Below are 22,432 nucleotides of genomic sequence, written 5' to 3' on the forward strand. Positions count from 1 at the left end.
GCTGTGTGCATCTGAGTGCAAGCAGCATCATTCCAGCCTGGAGCTGGGTGGGGTGGGGGTGAGGCCTCCTCCAGGAGCCAGACTTCTTGTTTCTTTCAATGTCGGTGCTCCTAGAGGGTGAGGCAGGAAGAAGAGCTTCCCAGCCACCAGCACAGTCTGTTCTTCACAGTGCTGAGTATTCAGTGGGTGTTTAATAAATGAATACTTGGGGCTGGAATGTTAGAACAGAGGTGATGTCAGATCCCCTAGTTCATCTTTACCTTCTACTGAAGTTTGCAAAAGGGATAGCTATCTTGAAGAGAGGGGCAGAACTTTAGAATATGCCTGTTCCAGGGGAGCCCACCCCCCCCACCCCCCCAGCACCCAAGAGAGTCCTGGTCCTTGCTGTCAGACCTCTGAACACTGGCACCTTCCCACCCGTCCTTCCCTGAGGTGGGCCTCCACACACCCCGCCCTTGCCAGGCTGACAAGTATAGCTTTTCCTGGTAGTCGGGCGGGACGGGAGTTTCTCCTACAGGGTCCTGTAAGAGACCACCAAATACCATCCTCATTTCAGATGCAGTTTCACCTGGAAAAATGTAGACAGCAAAGGATCTCCCTTAGGAAACCGTTGCAAAGATGACAGGAAATTAGACATGTGGAATCGCTGGACCCCAATAGGGCCCTCTACAAGTGTGTGCATTGTTAATACCTAGGACAATTCCTAGGAAAATACAGATATGAACCGGCGCACACTCCCCGCGCTGCTCCTCAGCCAGCCAGCACCCACAACCCCCCTCAGCAGTCCTGTCCACCCATCCCAGTCCAAGCTTTTCGCCCCAAAGCTTCCCCCAGGATCCCTGGCCACCCTTCCCTCTCCCTCATTGCAAGAGCAGGTGAGAAAGGCAAGAAGGGTTTGGTAAGAACAGACACTTTATTGCACACCATGGTGGGGGAGAGGAAGAGGGGTCTAGGGTGACAATGCCTCATCCCCTCCCCTGGGCTGAGTGGTTTTGACCCAGGGCTCTGACCAGCCATGGGACACATGGACTTGAATTGTTCTGAACTTATGCCAGAACCCAAAGTGACGGCCTCGTGTGTATGCTTGGGTCTGTACAAAGCAGAGCTTTCAATGAGAAGGGGCCCTAGGCCCCCTCCCCCAGCCAAAGTCATTGGGCCCCAGTGAAGCAGCAGACCTCACATCTCAGGGCCTATTTGAAGGATCCAGGGATGCTCAGGGAGCCAGGTTCATTCTAACCGGTTTAGTTTCCAGCTCTTTTCACAGTGGGGAGTACTCTGGGGGAGTGGGGTGGGGGGTGGGGGTGAGGAAGGGCAGAAAAGCAGCCCCTCTGCCTGGTAATACTGCAGGCCTGTGCAGTGCCTGGGACCATGGCTCCTGGGCCCCAGCCTCATGACCCACACAGGCTGACTCGGAGCGGGGGTTCTCCTGGCACTGGGAAAGCAGCAACCCCTACACATGTATTGCTGGAGGGCAGAAGCCGACCTCACTGGCATTAACTGATGTGCCCTACCTGTTCAGCCCCCATCTGGGCCTTGGGCTTCATGTTGCCTCAGTGAGGAGGGTGGAAGGCTCCCTGAGCAAGAAGCTGGTGATGGGGCTGGAGGGCAGGCACAGGTAGGGGATCAGGGGACTGTTGACTCTTTCAGGCACATCCCTGCCCTGGAGTTCCCTCTGCCTTCTGGTGGGCACTGTGTGGACAGCACCAAAGCCAGTGGGGGTGGGGACCCTGTGAAGGGACTTGGGGACCTGGTCCTCTCCTGCTACCTCCTGCTCCTTCAGGATTCTGGGGCTGGATCTTAGCTCATCAGGTGACCCCCACCTGCCTTTGACTCCAAAGGCATCAAAAGCACAGTGGGGAGGGGGCAGGCGGCCCTTTTCAAACACTGTTAGGACTGCGTCAACTGCAAATGCAGCAGTGCTATGAGATCCCTCTTGGGGTCTTGCCATCTTAAGAATCCTAGTACTTTTCCTCTGGAGAAGAGCTAGCCATTCTACTGGGAACAGCAAGAAGCTGACTGGTAAATAAATTTGAGGGTTTTTTTTTTTTCCCTTAACGCCCTCCTTCCCTGTTTCTGGCAAACCCAGTGGTGTGAAGGCAATGAGTCACCAGCAAGAAACACATGCCTTTCCCCATAGCAGGGGGCTCCCGAGGCACCCTGCCGGCCCTGAGGCTCCCGATAGAGCCAAGAGGAGGAGGAGGCAGGGGGAGGGAGCGTGGTCTTCAGGAAGGTGGTGAACACTGGGAGTCACAGATCAGCACGCTACACACACCCACACTCACGTATGTGCACACCATACACACAGCACGCACACACACACCCTGAGCTCTAGGCCCTACGTCTAGCACACAGCGAAGACACAGCAAAAGGCTACAACGAGCACTAGCGCGCCCACACCTAGCAAGCACACAGCCCCAGCTCAGCCCCTCCCGCTGGGGCCTGGCCCAGCCACACGCTACAAAATTAAAAATATATCAAATATACAATGAAAATAGATCTGTACAGCACTGAGGATGAAAATAGTCCACCAGCCACAGTATAATATTGGGTTTGTCATTTAACAGCATTTACACCCACATGTACAGAGTGAATATACAATAGAAACAGAATATATAGAAGAGTATATATAGTAGAGTGTCTCTCCTGGGGCTCTGCTTTTCCTGTTGCTAATTCTGCTTGGGATTTGGCAAGGGGCCAGGTAGGAGGTGTTGTCGGGTGAGGGGGCCTACGGTGGGATGTTGTGCCCCAAAAGCTCATCTCTTTGGGGAGATGTGGGTCTCTCTCTCCCCTCAAACACTCAGGAAAGACAGGTAGGGCAGAGGGGGCTAGAAAGGGGAAGGTGTGGAAGAGGGATGAGTAAGGGAGATGGCAGGGTTGGGGGATAGACCGCTCCCAGGCTTGGGGGAACAGTAAGGAACTTGGGGGTGAAGGAGGGGACCCTGATTCTGGTCTGTCCATCCAGGTCCTAAGAGCAATCTGAGCCACAAGAGTGACTTGCGACCCTTCGTGAGGGTGTCCGGGTTGAGCACTGTGGCCTGTTTCTGCCCTGCCCACCAGAGCTCTCAAAGATGGAGCCAGTATTCCCTCCTTTCTCCCTTCTTTCCTTCCTTCCCCCACCCCATCCGTCCGTCCATCCATCCATCCATCCATCCATCTATCCATCCACCCCCACCCCCCAACCCATCCATCCATCCATCCATCCATCCATACATCCATCCATCCATCCATCCATCTCTCTGCAGACATTTACTCTTGGGTCAGGTTCCTCCCTGGCTGCACTCTGAGAATGGGTTCTCTTCCAGAGGAGGCCCTGAAGGTAATGGCAGGTGGGGTCGCTGTTGTCAGCTGCAGCCTTCTGCACAGGCTGGCCTCCATCCTGAAGACCAGCCCTTGCCTTTGGCAGCCTCTACTGTCCACAGCACTGCCTATGGCACTGGCCACTGTGGGCCAGGAAGGCTTGGGAAAGGTTTCCAAGGTGTCTGCATGTGATGTGCACACTAGGCGGCTGTGCACACTGGGTGGCTGTGCTTGTGTAATAAGGAGAGTGAGTGGTGGCTTATAGGGGCAGTGAAATTATCTGTCTTTCCCCAGGAGTGAGGCTTCCTGGGGATAAGCCCGTGAACTCCAGGGACCCCTGTTCCAGGGGAAAAGCTGCCACTAGACAGAACATTGGACCCCAGGTGAGGAGGGAGGGGAGTGTGCTTCACAATTGTGCTCCAAACCATCTAATTTGTGCTAGGAACCAACAATTTGTGCTCTGGAAACCTCTCCTTGCACTGTCCTTCTGTCTCCAGGAAAGAGGCAGAGGCCACCACTGTGGGCTGGGGAGGGGTGCTGGGGACAGGGAGATGGCTAAGCCCCAATTGAGGTGGGGAAGGTTCTGGTCCTGGTCACTGCACTCCCAGACAAGATGCAGGAGCACACACCACACACCCCAGGCAGGGCCAAGGACATGGGAAGATTCCACCCAGGGACCAGGGCAGAGGAGGTTCCTCACCTTCTGCTACCAAGGCTCATGCTGAAGCCAAGGGCAGCACATACCTCAGAAAACAGAACTTGGGGCTTCTGCCTAGGCCCTCCCAAGTCTGAGCCCTGAGCCCTGGCACACCTGCTCCCACCCTCCACCTTCGAGCAGGTAGCCTCTTGGACCAGGAGCAACCCCGTCTGGGCTGGGCAGGATGGTGTCCTGTTCTCATGGCAGAGTGAGCCAAAGTCCACTCTCCTTCCCCAGCCCCAAGGCCTCTCACCACCACCATCTGACCCCACAGCCCTAAGAACTGCAGGTGGCAAGTTACAGGGAGAGAGGGAGGTGAGTGACTCCTGCAGTGGCCACTTGGGATCTCCCATGGACTGGGAAGCAGGACTGATGGGTTGTTCCAATTACCTGGCTGCAATTTGGCGGAGGCTCTTGGAGGGCTAGATGAGTGGGGTCCTGAATTAGGAAACAGAGCTGCTCCCAGCCTCCTGCTCAGGGCTAGGGAGCAGAGTCTGCTGGGACTGAAGAGGGGAGTGAGGCAGGGCAGACCCTCTCTTCTTGGGCAAAGGGCCTGGCCTGGGCCTGGTGGCCACCTCAAGAAAGAGGCCAGGCCTGGACAAGTGGGCAGGTTGAGCGTGGGGGGAGAGGCGGGCAGGGCTGGGGCAGTGGTCACAGCTCCGACTCAGGGGTGCTGGCCAGGAGGTAGCCGCTCCCATAGCGTCCATTGGGGTTACTGCTGGTCTCCAGGGGTGATGTGCTGCCGGGCCCCAGATAGGAACGGTGAGTGGGCATGGGGGAAGGTGCCTCACTGGGCACCTTGCTGAGGATGAAGCGGGTCTCATCGTTCTCCTCCAGGTTGGAGATGTCCTTCATCATGCGGCCCTTCTTGTAGGACACGGAGAGGGTGTTGGAGCCATCAGAGAGCAGGTGGAAGTGCCGCAGGACGAACACCACAGGGATGGGCAGCGTCGCCACGACGATGAGGGTGATCAGGAGTGCCATGGCCCAGTTGGGGAAATACAGGTAGCGCTCGGCAGCCTGCGGGTGGGCTGCCTTAAGGGCTGCTGCCGGCACTGTGACAGCCCTCCCCTCCCAGGCCCTCCAAGACTGCTCTCCTGCCCTCACCCATGGCCTTCCACTCCTCTCCCCTCCCACCATCCTGGCCAGGCACAGCCAAAGATGGGGGTTTACCTGGTCACCTTGGTGAAAGGATCTAGGGTGGTTTCTCCTACTATAAAATGGACTAATTCCACTCCACAGGCATGGAGAGAGAATATGGGTTAGAAAGACTGGGTAAGTGCACTAATCTTTCTGAGCCTCGGTGTCCCCATTTGTGCTACAGGGATGATGCCACCTCTGTCTTTGGCTTGTTGTAAGATTGCGGTTTAGGTGTGAGGCACCTGGCAAGGCCTGGCACATAGCAGCTGCCCTAGAAAGGTGTATCCCTATCAGTGGTTGCATTAAAGGCCTGAGAAGATGCAAATGTCCTTGGGGTTTGGGGCCCCACCCCTCACCTCCTCCTTGATCCAGGCGCTGTAGCCCGGGGGCGTGACCCCCAGCTGGATGATGCTGGCTGTGGTGAGCACAGCCATGCATAGTGGAGACACGAACTTCCACATGTAGAAATAGAAGCGGTAGGGGCGGAAGCCCAGCATCTCCGTCAGCTCCTGCATGAACCTGCCAGGCATAGCAGAGGGTCCAGCAGTTGGCATCCCTCAGTCACACCTCCCTCTTCCCCCATCAGCATCTCCTCCAGAAAGTCTTCGTTTCCCAGTCCCTCCCTCCTGGGCTCTTCTATTCTTCACATTCAGTGCTCATTGTGTGTGGTCTGGCTGGCCTCTGGGAAGGCTCTACTGTCCTCCTCTAACCTCCTCTGATTCCGTCACATCATACCCCATCCAGAGATATGATAGGGCCCACCAGACACTCCCTGGGCAGGTGCACGTCTGTTTTATGTATAGACAGCTTGTGTGTTCAGGGAGGGGCCTAGCCCTTTCACACTGGCCTGGCTGAAGGCTCCCCCTGCTGGAAAAGCTGTAGAAGTGCACTTCTCTAGAGTCCAAAGGTAGAGAGCTGCCCTGACTCAGGGGTTTCTCACCAAGGGGTGAGCAGAATTCTGGAAGGCAGGCAGGCTTGTGCTTGAATGGCATACAAAAGAATCATCTTTACCTCAATAACCGCTAACTGAAATCTTGCATTACTTTCTATTATATTATGAATGCAAACAAACACAGTAGTATTAACAATACCTGTGACTGTCACCAATAGGTTATATTTTCATATTACATCCCAGTTATTGAAAATATTGAGTCATCGCTGATTTTCATCACTACTTCAAAGTTACCACTGTTATTAGATCTATAGCTAGATCTTGTAACAATGCATTAAAAATAAAGTGCTCATACATTACTATATCACAAATTTTAAATGATATTTCGCTATTTTTCAATATAATAAGTTTCTTATATAACCCTACACATTTTATCTTATGCATTTAAAGTAACATACAGGGACATCACCAGACTGCCGAAGGAGTCCAGGACACAAAAATCAGCCAGAGTCCTTTGTGGCAGTGTCTTACAGCCCTGGCCCACAGCAGGTGGAAGCAGAGGAGTGTCCTTCCCCCCACTCCCTGTCCCCTCCCGTGCTCTCCTAGAAAGCAGACGGCCCCTGTGAAAGAGCCCCACTGCCAAACCAGGTCCAGGCATCAGGGAGGGTCAGACCAAGTGGGTTAGTGGAGGTGGGTCTTGCCAATGACAAGGACAATGTGGTCATGGTCGATGCTGAGTGAGTCAGAGAGACCTAGTTCTAGAACTCCTGGGAACACGTATTTGCCCTAACATGAGGGATGAGGCCAAGAGTTTACAGTAAGTGTACAACTGCCCTAGGCCTAGGCTGTGAGACCCAATCCTTTCTTACAGCTGAATCCTCTTACCCTGCACGACCCCAAACTTGGGGCCAAAATCATACCTCATCTCATACCCCTATCTAGGCCCTTACAATTGTGAACCAGGCTGCTGAAGTCTACACGTTCTCGGAGGGCAAGGGCCTCTTGTAGACCCACTAAGCCCTTCACAAAAACTTAACAGAATTCTGAAGAGTTGGTACCCAGGAAAGGTGCTGTGGTAATTTAAGGATGATGCCAGGACCTGCACCCAGAACACCCAGTCCTCAGACTGGCTCTGTTTCTCCCTGGACAAGTGGCCTTAGGCAGCCATGTCCTTGCACTACACCTCAGTTTCCCTAAATGATCCATAAGGGCACTTTCAGCTTTGCCATTGTGACTCTATGATCTGCCTCTCCAGGGAGTCATGATAGGACAGACCCCTCCTCCCATCCCACCTTTCCCCCATGTTCCTCTTACTTCTTGGTTCCATAAATCCAGGCCACAGCGATGTTCTCAAGGATGACGATGAGAGTGAGTGGCAGGGTGGCCGAGTAGTCATCGAACATGGTGACAAAGTAGTTTCCGGAGCGCTGGACGAACAACAGCCCCACGAGGAATGCAAAGACACAGCAGCCCACTAGAGAGAGCCGGGAGGCCGGTTTGGGGGCAAAGGTGCAGGGTGGGCGGTGCCCTGGGGGTCTCGGGGGCACCCAGGCCCCTCCCATCACATCCCTCCCCCAAGCATGCCTGCAGCCCTCCTGCCAGCAGGCTCAGTCCTGCACGAGGGATCCAGATGCTCAGGTTCTGAGCCCCGCTCTACTAGTCGGGGAGCACCCGAGGAAGGCGTTGTGTCTAACTTTCATCCCATGCCTCTGCCCCAGCACAGGGCCTGGCCTGTGGCAGGTGCTCTACTTAATTGCTGTATTTAACTTAAATGATTCATCTGATTGTTACCAGTCTTTTCCTCCACCTCAGTTTCCCCATTTGAGAACAGAAAGATACCCCGCTCTAGGGATGCAGATGAGAGGTATCCCTCTATGGGCCCTAGATCAACGCAGCAAACCCCGAAGGGAACTGTGGACACAGCCCGGGACTGGAGTGACAAAGATGGAACAGGGCGCAAGGCCAGTGAGTGCCCCTGCCCAAGACGACTCAGCACCCACTTCCCAAGACGACTCAGCAGGCCCTTGGGGAGAGGGGCAAGTGAACTAACAAAGGGGCCTAGATGCAGGCCTCCCGGCTCATGTTTGCTCCAGATTTCCAAGTAGCTTTCTCTTCCTGGCTTGTGAGTGCTAATCACTGAGTGGCACAGCCAGGCTCCAGCTGTGTCCCAGTGTGGGGTGGAGCCTTCTGGGTGTGGGGTCATGAAGGACCCAGTCAGAAGCCAGAACGGAACCGCTGTCCACAAGGGCAGCCTGCAGAACCTGGGCATGGGGGCAGGGAGGAGTTACCTGTGAACATCTCCTTGGGCACCTTGAAGGTGTCGATGATGGGCGTGGTGATGCCTGCCATGGTCCCGATCATGCTGCCCAGGCCCAGGTTGATAAGCATCAAGAAGAACATGACGGACCAGAACGGGGAGGCGGGGAAGTGCGTCATGGCCTCAGTGAAGGCGATGAAGGCCAGGCCTGTGCCCTGCACGGACTGAAGGTGGGGTGGAAAGCAGGGCCTGTGAGGTCACCCCTCCCCGGGGAGCCCACTGCTTCCTTCCCTCTGCCCTTCGAACTTTTGGAATAACTCTTCCCTCTTTCACAGGGGTTCCCACCTCCACCTAAATCCTGTTGATTTTGGCCAGTGGGTCTCGAACTTTAGCAGGCATTGGAATCCCCTAGAGGTAGCTCAAAAACACCAACTTGGGAGTTCACCTGTGGGACCTGGAATCTACAGGTTGTACCAGGAGCTTAGGTGATTCAAATGAAGATGCTCATGTTTAGAAATACACCCAGCTCAGGACCCTGCTCCTCTAAGATGTCTTTCCTGATTGCTCCAGCCACACTGTGGCCGCTCCCAGCTCAGAACTTCTGAACTGCAGATCTTCATGCAGTGGTCTCAGCCTCGGCTCTCAATGGAAGCACACCGGAGCCTTTAGAAACACCGACACCTGGGTCTCACCCCAGGGACAATGACTGGATTGGTCTGGGGTGAAGCTGGGTGTCAGAGTTTTTTTTTTAAAACAAACAAAAATACTCCAGGAACTCTAATTGGTAGCCAAGGTAGAGAATCACTGCTTTAATGCTTGGGCCATGCTCGTGGGTCAGGTGACCACACACTGCCCCCTGTCACTTACACGTTGCCCTGTAATGTTCAGTGATTGTAAGGGAACATTTCTTCCCCACTAAGTGAGTGTATAATCTTGTCATTTGAATGCTATCGGAGTTGTATTGTATGAAAACACTGCTATAAACCTAGTTTTATTCAGAGAACCAGGCCATGCCCATGAGAACTGAGCAGGGTTTCAGAGAGTGTGAAAAGGGGAGGTCCTTTATGCTGCCAGTTACCTGGGGAAGAAACCAGGGCAGTGGGCCCGAGATTGGGCTCTTTTGCTCTTGATCCGCAGGGAAAGGGTTGGGGTGCAGGATGCAGCTCCCTCAGCATTAGGATGGTACCATCCAATGGAGCTGACTTTTAACATAGAGCCCAGGGAAAGCACCCCCTTCCCCAGTCCCATGAAGGACAGGGTTGACCCAGGCTGATGGGAGCTGGCTCCGCCCCATGTGAGCCTTGGCTCCAGCCTGGTTCCCAAGATGCTGTGGGTATGTCCCTTTCCTGTTACCCCTTCTAACAGAACAGTCATTTTGAAAGTGTCCAGCTATGTAAGTATAAATAGAAGCAAGGTGTCCTAACTTGGGCCTGAGCACTGAGGAGGAGTCAGCACCCCCAGCACCACCCTAAAGTCTAAGTGTCATCATGGCAGTGAGATTGGAATGGGGACAGTCTGGGGAGGGGCAGAAGCATCAAGAGGTGATTCTGAGCATGGGCTCTGGACCCAACTAACTGGATTTGGACCCAACTAACTGCCTCTCTCACTTACTAGTTGTGAGACCTTGATCAAGCTGCCCATCTCATAGGCTACTCATCTGTAAGGTAGGGAACAATATGAATACTCAACTCATAGAGCTGTCTTGAGCGTCAAAAGAGATAGACAGCAACGGGCAAACACTTAACTTCAACACTTCTTTGATGCACACCATGTCAAGGCACTGTTCTGAGTACATTACCTGTGGCAGTGACTGATGCACGAGAAGCCCACTCAGTAAATGGAAACATTGTCCCATACACTTACTGTGACTTCTGAGAGGTGTGTGTCTGCCCTATTTCTTGTCTAGGCTCAAGCCTACCTCTGGGCAGGGACTTTGGCCAATACCTTTCTTCCCTTTCACTCCCTCTGGACACACAGCAGATCCTTGCTTACCAAGTAAACTAATGACTACCTGTCAGCATCCTGAGGCCTGAGCCCAAGCTCCCGCCGGCCACAGCTGCTCTCTGGGTTCCTGCCTGTCCTGGGAAGGGCAGCCTGTCCCCGCACCTTGTCCAGCTCGTCCTCCAGAAGGCAGGGGTCAAGGCCCAGAGCTGAGAACTGGTCCTCCTTCACGGTCATGATGACATTGTACATCTCCATGTAGTCCTTTGTGGTCAGGTGGGAGAAGTTGACGTGGGGTGGGATGAGGTCCCGGCTCAGGACGTTGGTGTTAAGGTACCCTAGGATTTTCTCAGCATTCCTGCAGCACAAAACCGAGAGGACCAGGTAAGAAGGCAGGGGTGGGCAATGGGTGAGATCCTGGAGGCTCCTCCCAGGCATCCAGGTGGGACCCTCATGGGTCACTGACAGAGGCATCTCTGAGCTTGTCCCTGTGGCCCGGAGCTGGGGACAGAGAGTGCTCCTCTGATCTCCATTCCTCAGCCTGAGTGGAGGGGACCTCTCTCCCCATGCACACCTGCGCCCCCACCCCTGCCCACTCCCAGGTAAGGTAGACAGGGAGAAGGAGGGACAGGAGGAGAGATGCCACCTACTCGACCACACACTTCTCATTCATGATGTTGGCCTTGAAGCCCAGCACAGCAAACACCACGAGGGTGGCCAACACTGACGTGAAGAAGTTGATGAAGGACACCAGGGCGGCATCGAAGTGGCAGTTGTTGTCCTGCTTATTGTAGCTGGAGAAGGCAATGACACCACCAAAGCCCAGGCCCAAGGCAAAGAAGACCTGGGTAGCTGCCTCCCGCCACACCTGGGGGTCCAGCATCTTGTCCAGCTATGGCAGAAGACCAAGGCAGGAGGAAGAAAAGAGACACAGAGAGGATGGTTTTATTCATGTGCACATCCCCTTTCTCACATGCACACCCCCTTTCTCAGCCTCAACAGAGTTCAGAGGCAGCAGCCCATAGTGGTAAGAAGCTGTGTGAACTTGGGCAATTTCCCTACTCCTCTGAGCCTCAGTTTCCCCAATACGCAGATCACAAGAGTATCAACTTCAGAGGATGACTGTGAGGACTTGGTAAGACAACATAAATGCTGAGTGCTTACATAGTAATTTAACTGCTACCATGGCTTCCCATGCAGCCATCATACTAAGGAACATCGTCAAGGCCATCACATATGGTCATGTAGTACACAGCTCTAGAGGGTGCCATTCACTTGGACTACAGTGTGACAGGTGCCTCCTGGAGTCCTGCAGTGAACAGCTTGCACAGCAGCACAAGAAAACTGAGAATACCAGAATCTCCCTGACGCCTTCTCCACCTCAAACTCCTCTACCTCATGAAAGGAAAAAAAACCCAAACCACCTGCTTTTCCCCACCACCACCCAACCTGAAGCACAGAACCTAGACAATTCCTGGAGAAAGGGCCTCCGCCTAAGCTTCCATCTGCCCTCACACCTGACAGGAGCCTGAACTGCAACAGCATTTGGATGGCATGGAGCAATTTCCAAAGCCCCTTTCCAACCTATTTTCCTTTTATTGTTTGTTCCTTGAGGCAGGGACCAAGCCTTGGACCCAGCACAGAGCTTTAGAGTCTCAGACAGATCCAGATCCAAATCCTGACTCCCATCTTTAAATGGCTATGAAGCTTTCAGTAAGTGGCACTGACTGTGTTATGAGCTTCAGATTACTCATCTGAAAAAAAGGGAATAGTAATAGAGTCTCGGGGTGAACGTGAGGATCAAATGTATAGCAACAAGTAATGCCTGTACATAGTGGCACTCAATCCCAACAGAATGAGGCTGACCTCGTCAGGACAGGGTGTTTTGTGTTTTGCGGGGGTGCAGGAAGCAAGGATTACTATTCACGTTTTTAAAGGGTAAACTGAGACCCCAAAGATGAAATGACTTGCTCAAGGTAATGGAGCTGGTTAGTCAGGGCAGAGTGATAACTAAAATATAGATACTCTGGGCCAGGCCCCTGTCCCCGGCCCCAGCACCAACTCCTGACTCAGTTTTTCTATCACCTATACTCTTTAAAGTATTTTCCCCTGAGACCTTTGCTGCTGAGGTGAACCTAAGTGACCTCACTCCAGACAGACTAAGGAGGCAAGGAGCCAATTAAGAGAGTTCACGTCCCTGTGGTGACAAGCCCTGTGTGGGTCCTGGCCCGGCTGCCCCTTCTGAGTACCTGTGGGTAAGTCCTCACCTGAACAGTGAGGTGTTGGACTTTAGGGTCCGTCTGGACTTTAGCTGTCTTTAATATCACAGCCCTAAATAACATCCAGGACACAGGGCCCACCTGCCATCATCTCAGCAGCTTCCTAGGCATGTCTCAACTCCTGGCAGCACTCCAACAGCTGAGATGTTGGCAAGCTCAGAGGGCTGGCAGAGCAGTGAGGCTGAGGGCGGCACCCCCATGCTGAGGGGAAAGAGGTGGGGGATGGTAGTCGAGCCTTTGAGCTTCAGGGCCTGGGCACAAATGGAGACCCAGGAGGACTGCCTGGTCAGACAGCATGTGTACTCCAGGGGAGATTAAGGTCCCCCATCCAGCACAAAATAAGTAAAACCATCTTTAGTCCACCAAGAAAGCCCAGAACCCAGGCCTTAAGGATCTAAGGGCCCCTTGGCATCTATGAGGAGACCCTCTCCCCAGCCCACCCCTGTGTACTTATTAGATATAAGGTGTCAAGGCCTCCCTGTGGCAATGACATGTAGCCACTCATCCATCAATCTCTGAGCACCTGCTGTGGGCCAGGCCTGGTGCTAGGCGATGCAGAGGCCATGGGGAATAGAAGCAATCAGGCTCTCCGAGTTTACATTCCAGCTGGAGAGAGACACATTGGTCAAATGATCCCACAAACAAATGCTAAATTGCAAATGTGACAAGGACTGTGAAGGCTGGGCACCCAGTGCTTGGAGAGCCCATAAGAAGGGGATCTGAACAAGTTGGGAGGCCAGGCAAGGCTTCCCAGAGGAAGGGGTCCTCAAGCTGACATTTGAAAGCCGATGAAAGCGAGGCCACAAGGGGAGGGAAGAGCATTCTGGAAGAAGCATGGACAGAGGTCCTGAGATAGGACAGAGGATGGTGTGTAAAAGGGAATGGAAGGTGCCAGGGTGGCTGAAGCAGTGAGGGCGAGGTGGGGGTGGCACAGGTAGGGCTGGGAGAGGAGAGAAGTTAGATCAAAGGCCTGTACAGATCCTGTCTTCACCCTAAGAAAGCACCTAACCCAAGAAGCCACCGAGGGGTTTAAAGAAGTGGGGACACAATCATGTGCATTCCAAAAGAAATAAGTGGATGCAGCAGACCTTCGAGGAAGCGGCTTCTGGGGTCCAGGCTGGAGGGGACAGTGTCTTTGCTAAGGGGCTGGGTGGTGCCAATGGAGAGATCTTCGCAGGACAAACCAAGGAGACCTTCGGGATGGACTGGAGATGGGAGATGCTGGAGAGGGAGAGGCTGAGGTGAGGGCCATGTCTCTGGCCTGCATACCTGAGCAGGTGGAGATGGGGACAGCGGGAGAGGAACAGGTCGATGGTGTTGGGCAGGGAGGATCAGGACATTAGCTCTACAAAGGTTGAGCTGAATGTGTCTTTAAGACATCTAAAATGAAATGCCAAGTGGTCCGCTGGACAGATGAGCCTGGAGTCAGAGAGAGACAAGCTGGAGATAGACTTTCTGAGTAGCAGGTGTGCTGGCAGGAGCTGAGGCTGTGGCTGTAGTTACAGAGGGATAAGAAGCAAAAGCCTGCTCCTGTCTCCAACACTGAATGCAGGGAAGAGGGAGAGTCTCCTGAAAGGGAGTCAGAGAAGGAGAAGCAGCAGAAGCAAGAAGAAAACCCAGAGCCTGGAGGAGGAAGGGTCAGTGCTGCCAGTGAAAGACCCTGAGGGAGTCCACGCAGGAGGCTGCAGCGGGCTTCAGAGGCTTCCTCGGAGTTGCTTCCTGGCAAGAAGCCAGGGGAAGTGAAGAAAAGAGAGAGGCAGAGGGGAGGAAATGGAGGCAATGTGGGTAAGCAGGTCCTCGGAGAAGCAAGCCTCGGATCAGGAGGAGAAGGGCAGTATCAGGAGAAGGCTATGAAATCAACAAAGGGTTGCATTTTTATATGTTGTCTTGATTTCTTTTTTGTTTTTGTTTTCAATGGAGTGTCTTGAAAAGCTGGAGGGTAGGGATTGGGATGAGGTGGGAAGCTGTCCTCCATAGGACCACCCTTGGGCTGCTCATTTGAGAGAGGAGGGAGGGAGGACAGGATGGGGCAGCTGCAGGCAGGTTTTATGGTCGGTTTCTGTCTCTGTCGTCTGAGGGAGTTTCTTGGCAGCTTCTGTTTTCCCTGTAAAGCAGGAGGCAAAATCATCTGCTGGGGATGAGTATGCCGGAAGGAAGGTCAGAGGGTGTGAAGGATTGGAAGGGTTTAAAATAGCCACAGCGGAGCATGGGAGAGCCAGGTGACCAGAGAAACAGGGCAGGGCTGTCCTGTACTGCTGGGGGCCCACCCCCTTGCATAGGCGGATGTCTGGTTTTTAAAGTAAGATGAAATGTTACCTTCTTTACAAAAGTAATACAGGCCCACGGTTCCTTATCTAAAAGCCCTGGGGGCTAACTGGATTTGGAATACAAGCTTTTGTTTCTAATTTAATTTTAGAAAGGTAATGTGATGCATATGCTACTTAATTACATATCCCCCCCAGCGGGGTCTGGGGCAGCACCCTGTAATCAAACACGTTAGTATTTCTGCAGCAAAATATGAATATTCACACCAAGTGAATCAATAAAGACTATAAATAGCCTCACATCTGCGCAGGTCATTTTGCTTCCAAGTGAGTTCTGGAGGATCAAAACCAAACCAAACCAATTTTTGTTTTTCATGGCTATTTGGATTTTGGTATTGTGGATAAGGAAATGGGGGCCTGTACTGTGCCTAGTAGAAATTTGGAGAATAGAAAAGGAGAAGAAAACAATCATAGTTCCACTGGGAAAGGACTTGTGTTAATTCCCATCTCTTGGGTGAGTTTTTGAAAAATAATTTTTCAAGAATGCTCCAGAAATGGGCATAAGGGTGACTTACGCCTGGAAGGCATGCTGGCTGGCCTCCTCTGGTATTCGCAAATGTCAATCACAACAGCCCTACCACAGTCTGCTGGAGCCTGGGCGCTTCTCCTAGGCTAGAAACCAGCACCTCATGGGAGGGCTCTGAGCAGTTTGGTGAGTTCTAACTAGGAAGAATTATGAAATTTTCTAAAAGAAGGTATGTTGAGATTATTAAATCAAGTTTAGCCTAAAGCTGCCTCCTTACATATTTTAAGTTTGGCCTAAAGGTTTCTCTGTACATCATGAACTGTAAGAAGTGGAGGTGTAAACAGACTGTAGCCTACCCTTGTGCCAAACTGAGTTTTGGCCAATCAAATGTGGCCAACTGCTCGAACCAACTTCAAATAAGGCAAACGCCAAGCTGTGACCAATCCAGCTGTTTCTGCACCTCACTTCCGTCTTCCATAAGTCACTTTCCTTTTTCTGTCCATAAATCTTCTTCCATCACATGACTGCACTGGAGTCTCTGAACCTACTCTGGCTTGGAAGGCTGCCCAATTCGCGAATTGTTCGTTGCTCAATTAAACTTTTACATTTAATCTAGCTGAAGTGGTTTTGTTTTTGTTTTTGTTTTTGTTTTTTTAACAAGATGAACACAGCTCTGGTCACGTCGCTTGCATGCTGAAAAATATCTGATGGTTCCCCACTGTCTTCTAGAAAATCTTTTTCCATTCCTTTATGTTCTGAACATTCTACATGCAGGTAGCTTACTCCTCTTCAAAAGCACACCTCTGGCCTTTGCCTAGGCTGTAATTTTTTCCTGAAATTCCCTTCCTCCTACTCACTTTCTGTAAACTCCTACAAATTTCTCAAAACCCACCATGAATATCATTTCTTCTTTAAAGTTTTTCCTAATTGCCTCTGGTCCTTGAGCTCTCACAGCTCTTGTCAATACCCACGTCACAAGTTTATGTGTCTCGTCTTCCTTTCAACACTTTGTGCTTAGGGGCGGAGCCCATCTCCTCTCCTGTTTGTATGAACAGTGCTGGCACGTGTGAGAGAAGGAAAGAGTCGGGAGCAAGAGAGAGAGAGACTAGACAAAAGCTGACCTTTTTCTATGAGTTGTGAGCTGAGCAGGAGGGACCAGACAAGGGGCTACAAAGTTGTACCAGCCTTTTGGGCTAAGATGCTGTCTTCTAGAATAAGAGGATGATCTTAGGACTTCAAACTTCTACTTTCTAAAACATGGCTATTGTAATACTGGCTTCATTTTATTATCCTTTCCTCTTCTCTTTCTTTCCTTTTTTTTTTTTTTTTTTTGGTAATTATTTCCTTTTTTATCTATGTCAATCATTTTTACAAAAAGGTCCAGACTACCTGTGAGACCCAAATTCATACCATCATTAAGATTTCCATCACAGCCTAAACCTAAAAGGTTTAGGATAAATAAAGATGTGAATAAATTCCTCAGCCTAGTCACACTTCAGGGTCAAACTTCATAAATGGAGGCAGCCACTCCTGGGAGGATACCACAATCCCAAACTGCAGATCAGAGCTGGCCCTATATAGCTTGGAGATTTCTTGGAGGATGGAATATTCAACAACTTTGGAGAGAACAAAAATTTGTTTGTTAAGATTGCTCTTTTTCCACTAAAAAAATTACGGAATATTTATCATAAAATGTACAAAGGTAGAGAAGATAGTGTAATGAATACCTATCACCCACATACGTATCACCCAGCAAATTGATGGAACCAAATCTGACGTTGATAGGGCCCAGGAAAGCATCTGAGGGTGAACTTGAACTTTGAGGAGAAAAGTGCCTGGTGCAGGTGGTCCCTGGGCACCCTCCCTTCCAGCCTGCAGCTCAGAGGGGTACTCTTGCTGATGGAGATGACCACAGATGCCCAGTGCTAATCTGGGGGTAAATTGAGCCTGGCACCTTCAGTACAGAATGCTTATTGTTCCTTGCATTTAAAGGGGCTCTTTCCAGGATTCCTGGGGTGATGGTGCATGATTCTAACAAGCAACAACAGAGGATGAACCCCCGGCCAGACTCAGAAAACCCCACGCCCCTTCCAGGCATCAGGATGTGACTGCAAGAGGAGGATGGGCAATGGGCTTTTCCCTCAGAAAAGAAGGCTCGCCCCCTCCTCGGGGTGTCTGCTCTAAAACAGAGGAACAGCTTCCTGCCAATTCTTCAGCATGATGGCTGAACTACTTCCTCACTCAGGGAAACAAAGTGTATCAAGGTGTTTGACTCGTGGGCATGATGATGCTTTTTAGCCCACAAGCAGCTGCTGAGCCCTAGCCTGAGCGCATGCGTGACAGGAGCACACACCTTGCTTCTCAGCACTGCTGTGCACCTGCTGGTGTGGAGCCAGCCGGGGCCACGAAGCACCAGATGGCACTGGAGCACTGGGCTCCCGCTGCCCAAGAACAGTGTCACCTTCACAAGGGACGAGGATAATAATAGCTAACATTTACCACATGCTCTCCACTTGCCAGGAGCAGTCCTAAGCACTTTCCCGACAACCCCATTGGGGAGGTGCCACTGTCCACCCCATCTTGCCATTGCGGAAACTGAGACCCTGAGGGCAAAGGAACTTGCCCAACAACTGCTGAGTGATGAGGTAGAGTCTGAACCAGATCGTCTGGCTCCAGAGCCCACGCTCTGGTAATGAGGCTGGGCCACCTTCATCATCCTGCTGAGAAGCCCTCTCTCTAACTGTGGGAGTCAAGAAGCTCCACCCCTAACCTCCACCCCTAACCTCCACCCCTGGGCCTTCAGAACTTGCAGAGAACCCACTTCTCTTCTCTAGGAGTTGATGCACACCCCTGATCCCTCAGTCTCCTTTTCCTCATCCCTGTATCCTGTAACACCTGGTTCTTCTTCTCCAGATGTACCCATGATGTCAGTTTCCTGTGTACCCCGCTGTGATATTTTATGCATATACCAGCAGTATACACACACACACACATTACATACACAAATACATACACACACGTGAATATGTGTGGGTGTGTTCCTCTTTTTCCCTACTGTCCACACCAGAGTGGTCACGGAACTCTCCACACTCCTGGGGCCACTGCCCTTGCTCCCAGCCTCAGCACTTCCTCAACGTGCTAAGTTGGGAACCCACAGAGTCCCAGAGCTCCTGGCACACTGCCCCTTCTGCTCTTGCCCACTCATAACCTCCTCCCTACAGTTATCCACCCTTTCTGTGCTTCAGTTTTCCCATCTGCACAGTGGTGATAATGAGAGTACCGACCTCTCCAGGGTTGTTAGGAGGTTTAAATGGGTTAATATATGCAAAGTGCACACAAAAGTGCCTGCTACAGAGTAAGCACCATCCATTGTAAAACACGGGCTTCTGGGCCGTGCGCAGTGGCTCACATCTATAATCCCAGCACTTTGGGAGGCCGAGGTGGGCGGATCACAAGGTCAGGAGATCGAGACCATCCTAGCTAACATGGTGAAACCCCTACTAAAAATACAAAAAATTAGCCGGGCATTGTGGGACATGCCTGTAGTCCCAGCTACTTGGGAGGCTGAGGCAGGAGAATCGTTTGAACCCGGGAGGCGGAGGTTGCAGTGAGCCGAGATCGTGCCACTGCACTCTGGCCTGGGCAACAGAGCGAGACTCCGTCAAAACAAACAAACAAAAACAGAAAAAACAGGCTTGTATAATTGCCTCACTGATCGTTGGAAACAGCGTGCTTTCAGAGATGTTCAAATGTGAAAAACTGTCTATCTTGGAGTTGCGGAAGTGTTGGCGATCTCCATGCTGGAGAGTCCACTGCACACTCCTGACCCCTAGCCTCCAGGGGGCCCTTCATGCTGCCACTGCCCACACATTTCTCCCATCTCTTACACAGTTACTTCACACTCACTCCTCCTTAGCCCTACTCCAAGTCCTCCTCCTCCCTTCCTGCTCTCAGACAATCACCTTGTCTCCTACTTCACTGCGAAAAATGACACAATCAGGAGAGAGCTCCTTCCCACAGCATCTCACCTGCCAGCGTCCATGCGCCATGGCCCAGCCTTTCCCTCCTGCTACTATGGGGACTGTGTGTGGTCCTAGCTGAGACCAACTCTTCCAGCTGAGCACTGTGGTCTCTCCCTCCTGCTTATTTCTCCTCTCCTATAACACAAACTACCTCCTCTTTTTTGAAATTTTTAAGTGCACAATTCAATCGTTTTTAGCGTATCACACTGTTGTGTAACTATTACCACACTCAATTTTAAAACCTCTTCATCACCCCAAAAAGAAAACCTAAACACATAGAGTCATTCCCCATGTCTCCCCCAACCTCCCCACAAGCCCAGTACTAACCACTAATCCACCTTCTTTCTCTATGGATTCACCTATTCTGGACATTTCATATCATTGGACTTATATCGTGTGTGGTCTTTTGTGTTTGGCTTCTTTCATTTTGCTTAAAGTTTTCAGGAGTTGCATGTTGCAATGTGTATCACTGCCTTATTCTTTTTTATGGCTGGATAATATCCCACTGTATGCATATACCACATTTTAAAAATGTATTCATCAGTTGATGGACATTGTGTTGTTTCTACTTTTTGGCTATAATGCACAATGCTGCTATGAACATTTGTGTATAAGTTTTTGTGTGAACATGCTTTCAGTTCTCTTGGATATGTGCCTAGGAGTGGAATGGGTCATATGCTAACTCTGTTTAACCTTTTGAGGAACTGCCAGGCTGTTTTCCAAAGCCATTATACCATTTCACATTCCCACCAGTGGTGTACGATGGATTATTTTTATCATATAAATTGTGAAATAACACCCTTGACCCCATGACCCTCTCCAGTTACCATCCCATTTCTCATTTCTCTGCTCCTCTATAGCAAAACTCCTGAGAATAACTGGTATCTATTACTTGTCTCCAATTCCTCACTCCCATTTTCCCTTCAACCCATTATTATTAGATTTGTCCTCAGCACTCCACCCAAGTAGCTCTTGTTGAGGTCACCAGTGACCCCTCTGTTGCCAAGTGCCTCGGTCAATTCTTAGACCTCATCACCTGACCTCTCAGCAGCTTTGGACATGGCTGATTGTTCCCTCTTTCTTAAAACATTTTCTTCACTCTGCGTCTACAATGTCTGTTTGTCTGTCGGCCTGACTGTCTCTCTCTCTCTGCTCCTATTCTTCGACCTCCCCACTACCACCCACCCACAGCTATCCCGCCCTCAGCCTCTAAACACCAGGGCCCCAGTGCTCAGCTCTCTTCTCTGTCTTTGTTCATTCTCTAGGTGACTGTGAACCAGTCTGTGGCTTTAAATTCTCTCTGTTATCCCACACTCTCAAATGTAGACCTCCACACCTGACCTCTAGATCCATACATCCAACTGCCTCCTCAGCATCTCCATGTGGAGATCTATTAGATATTTTAAGCCTGCCATGTCCAAAAGAGTACTCTTGATGTTCCCCACCGAATCTGTTCCCTCCACTGTCTTCCCCATCTCCATGAATGTCAATTCCATCCTTCCAACTGCTCATGTAAAGGGCCACAGTCATCCTTGACTCCTCTCTTCCTCTTACACCTCACAACCAATCCAACAGCAAATCCTTTTGACTCTGCTTCTGAAATGTATCTTCCATCGAACCAACTCTCATCACTCCCATTGCCATCACCTGGGCTCAAACCCCAGTCATCTCTCACCTGGAGGACCTCCTGGCAGGTCTCCCTGTCCTGTCCTTATTCCCTCAGATTTTCTACAGAAGCCACTTAAGAGGCTTAGAATGATCATCCTAAGAAGTCAGATCATGCTACTCCTCTGCTGAGAACTCTCAATGGCTCCCTTTTCACCAGAGTAAATGTCAAACTTCTTACCTTAACCACAGGACCCTCATGATCCGGCTGTACATTACTACCGACCATACGTCCTACCTCTTCCCCCTCCTGTTCGAGCCACACTGGCCTCTTTGAATATGCCAGCCACAGCCAGTCTCAAGTCCTTTTCACTCATTGTTCCCTCTGTTCAGGATGGAATGCATTACTTCTAAATATCCACATAGCCTGCTCCCTGGCCTCCTTCAGGTCTTCATTCATACGTCACTTCTCAGCAAGGCGTTCCTTGACGGTACTGTCCGTAATTGCAACTCTTCTCCCCGAATGCCCTAAACCTCCTTTCTCTGCTTTATTTTTCCCCTTGGCATCAACAGTTAATGACAATTCTTTATCTTATATTATCTGACAACATCTGTCTCCCTCCACCAGAACGTAAGCTCCATGAGGACCAGGAAGTCTGTCTGCTTTGTTCACTGCTGGATCCCGTGACTCGGAACAGTGCATGTAACAGGTGTTCAACAAACCTTTGTTGAATGAATAAGTGAATGATGGTTATTTGGGTTGTTTTCAATCTTTTTCCACTAAAACAAATGCTGTAATGAACAACATTGTACACTGATCATTTTGCTTATGTATGAGTACATCTGAAGGACAAATATGTAGAAGTTAAATTGCTGGGCTGAAGGATATGAACAGTTGTAATTTTACATTGTTCAGAGGATAAACATTCTCTGAACATTTTGGTGGTTAAAAATCCGACCATAATCTACCACTTTATATCGAGCAAATCACATGATTAATTGCAGATAGCCCATGCTGACCTGGGTTTTTACCTACATGGAAAGAAAGTAATCAGCAGAAAAGCTGCCCGAGGAATTCAAGAAGTTCGTTAGCCGTCAACACAAGTTACTGTCCTACCAACGACGCTAGTGGGTCATCATGGCAGCTTGGCCACATTGCATTCATCATACCCAGTAACTGTCTGCTTGAACACATGGACTGCAAAGTCCAGGTCCGATAGCCTGAATTATTTCTGATGTTGGAAGGCTCTATGGAAGGGAAGGCCTTCCAGGTCATTTAGCACAATCTATGGAGAGCCTATGCTTCTCCCACATGGGCTCTGAGATGCCCTGGCCAAAAATTCTTGGACTCTGCCAGAGGTACCAAACAGCATGACCCCTGGGGATGTCATTTATATTATAGTCTATATGAATGGAGCAGTGCACAGCACGGGCAGCTAGGGCAGTGACCTGGTACTTCACAGCATCATTGTAGGGCAAGAACTTGAAATGGCTCCTAGGACCCCTCATATC

General features: G+C 50.9%; 2 protein-coding genes across 2 annotated transcripts in view; both read right to left on the reverse strand.

Annotated features, from left to right (window-relative positions):
- Nucleotides 1-894: 894 nt before the first annotated feature.
- Nucleotides 895-22,432, reverse strand: part of SLC6A17 (solute carrier family 6 member 17) — a 35,258-nt gene continuing 13,720 nt past the window's right edge. Inside the window, exons 6-11 of the mRNA XM_019014470.4 lie at nt 10,875-11,116; nt 10,390-10,582; nt 8,315-8,507; nt 7,341-7,500; nt 5,491-5,653; nt 895-5,014 (exon numbers count right to left, since the gene is read on the reverse strand). Of these exons, the coding sequence (XP_018870015.3) occupies nt 4,646-5,014; nt 5,491-5,653; nt 7,341-7,500; nt 8,315-8,507; nt 10,390-10,582; nt 10,875-11,116 (1,320 nt within the window). The 3' untranslated portion in view covers nt 895-4,645. The remainder of the gene's footprint in view (nt 5,015-5,490; nt 5,654-7,340; nt 7,501-8,314; nt 8,508-10,389; nt 10,583-10,874; nt 11,117-22,432) is intronic.
- LOC134756837 (uncharacterized) lies at nt 2,519-3,246 on the reverse strand. Its single transcript, XM_063696175.1, has one exon. It carries the CDS (start codon nt 3,244-3,246, stop codon nt 2,554-2,556), a length of 693 nt encoding a protein of 230 aa, XP_063552245.1. The 3' UTR covers nt 2,519-2,553.

This window comes from Gorilla gorilla, chromosome 1 (assembly GCF_029281585.2).
Source record: "Gorilla gorilla gorilla isolate KB3781 chromosome 1, NHGRI_mGorGor1-v2.1_pri, whole genome shotgun sequence".
Classification (NCBI taxonomy): Eukaryota; Metazoa; Chordata; class Mammalia; order Primates; family Hominidae; genus Gorilla; species Gorilla gorilla.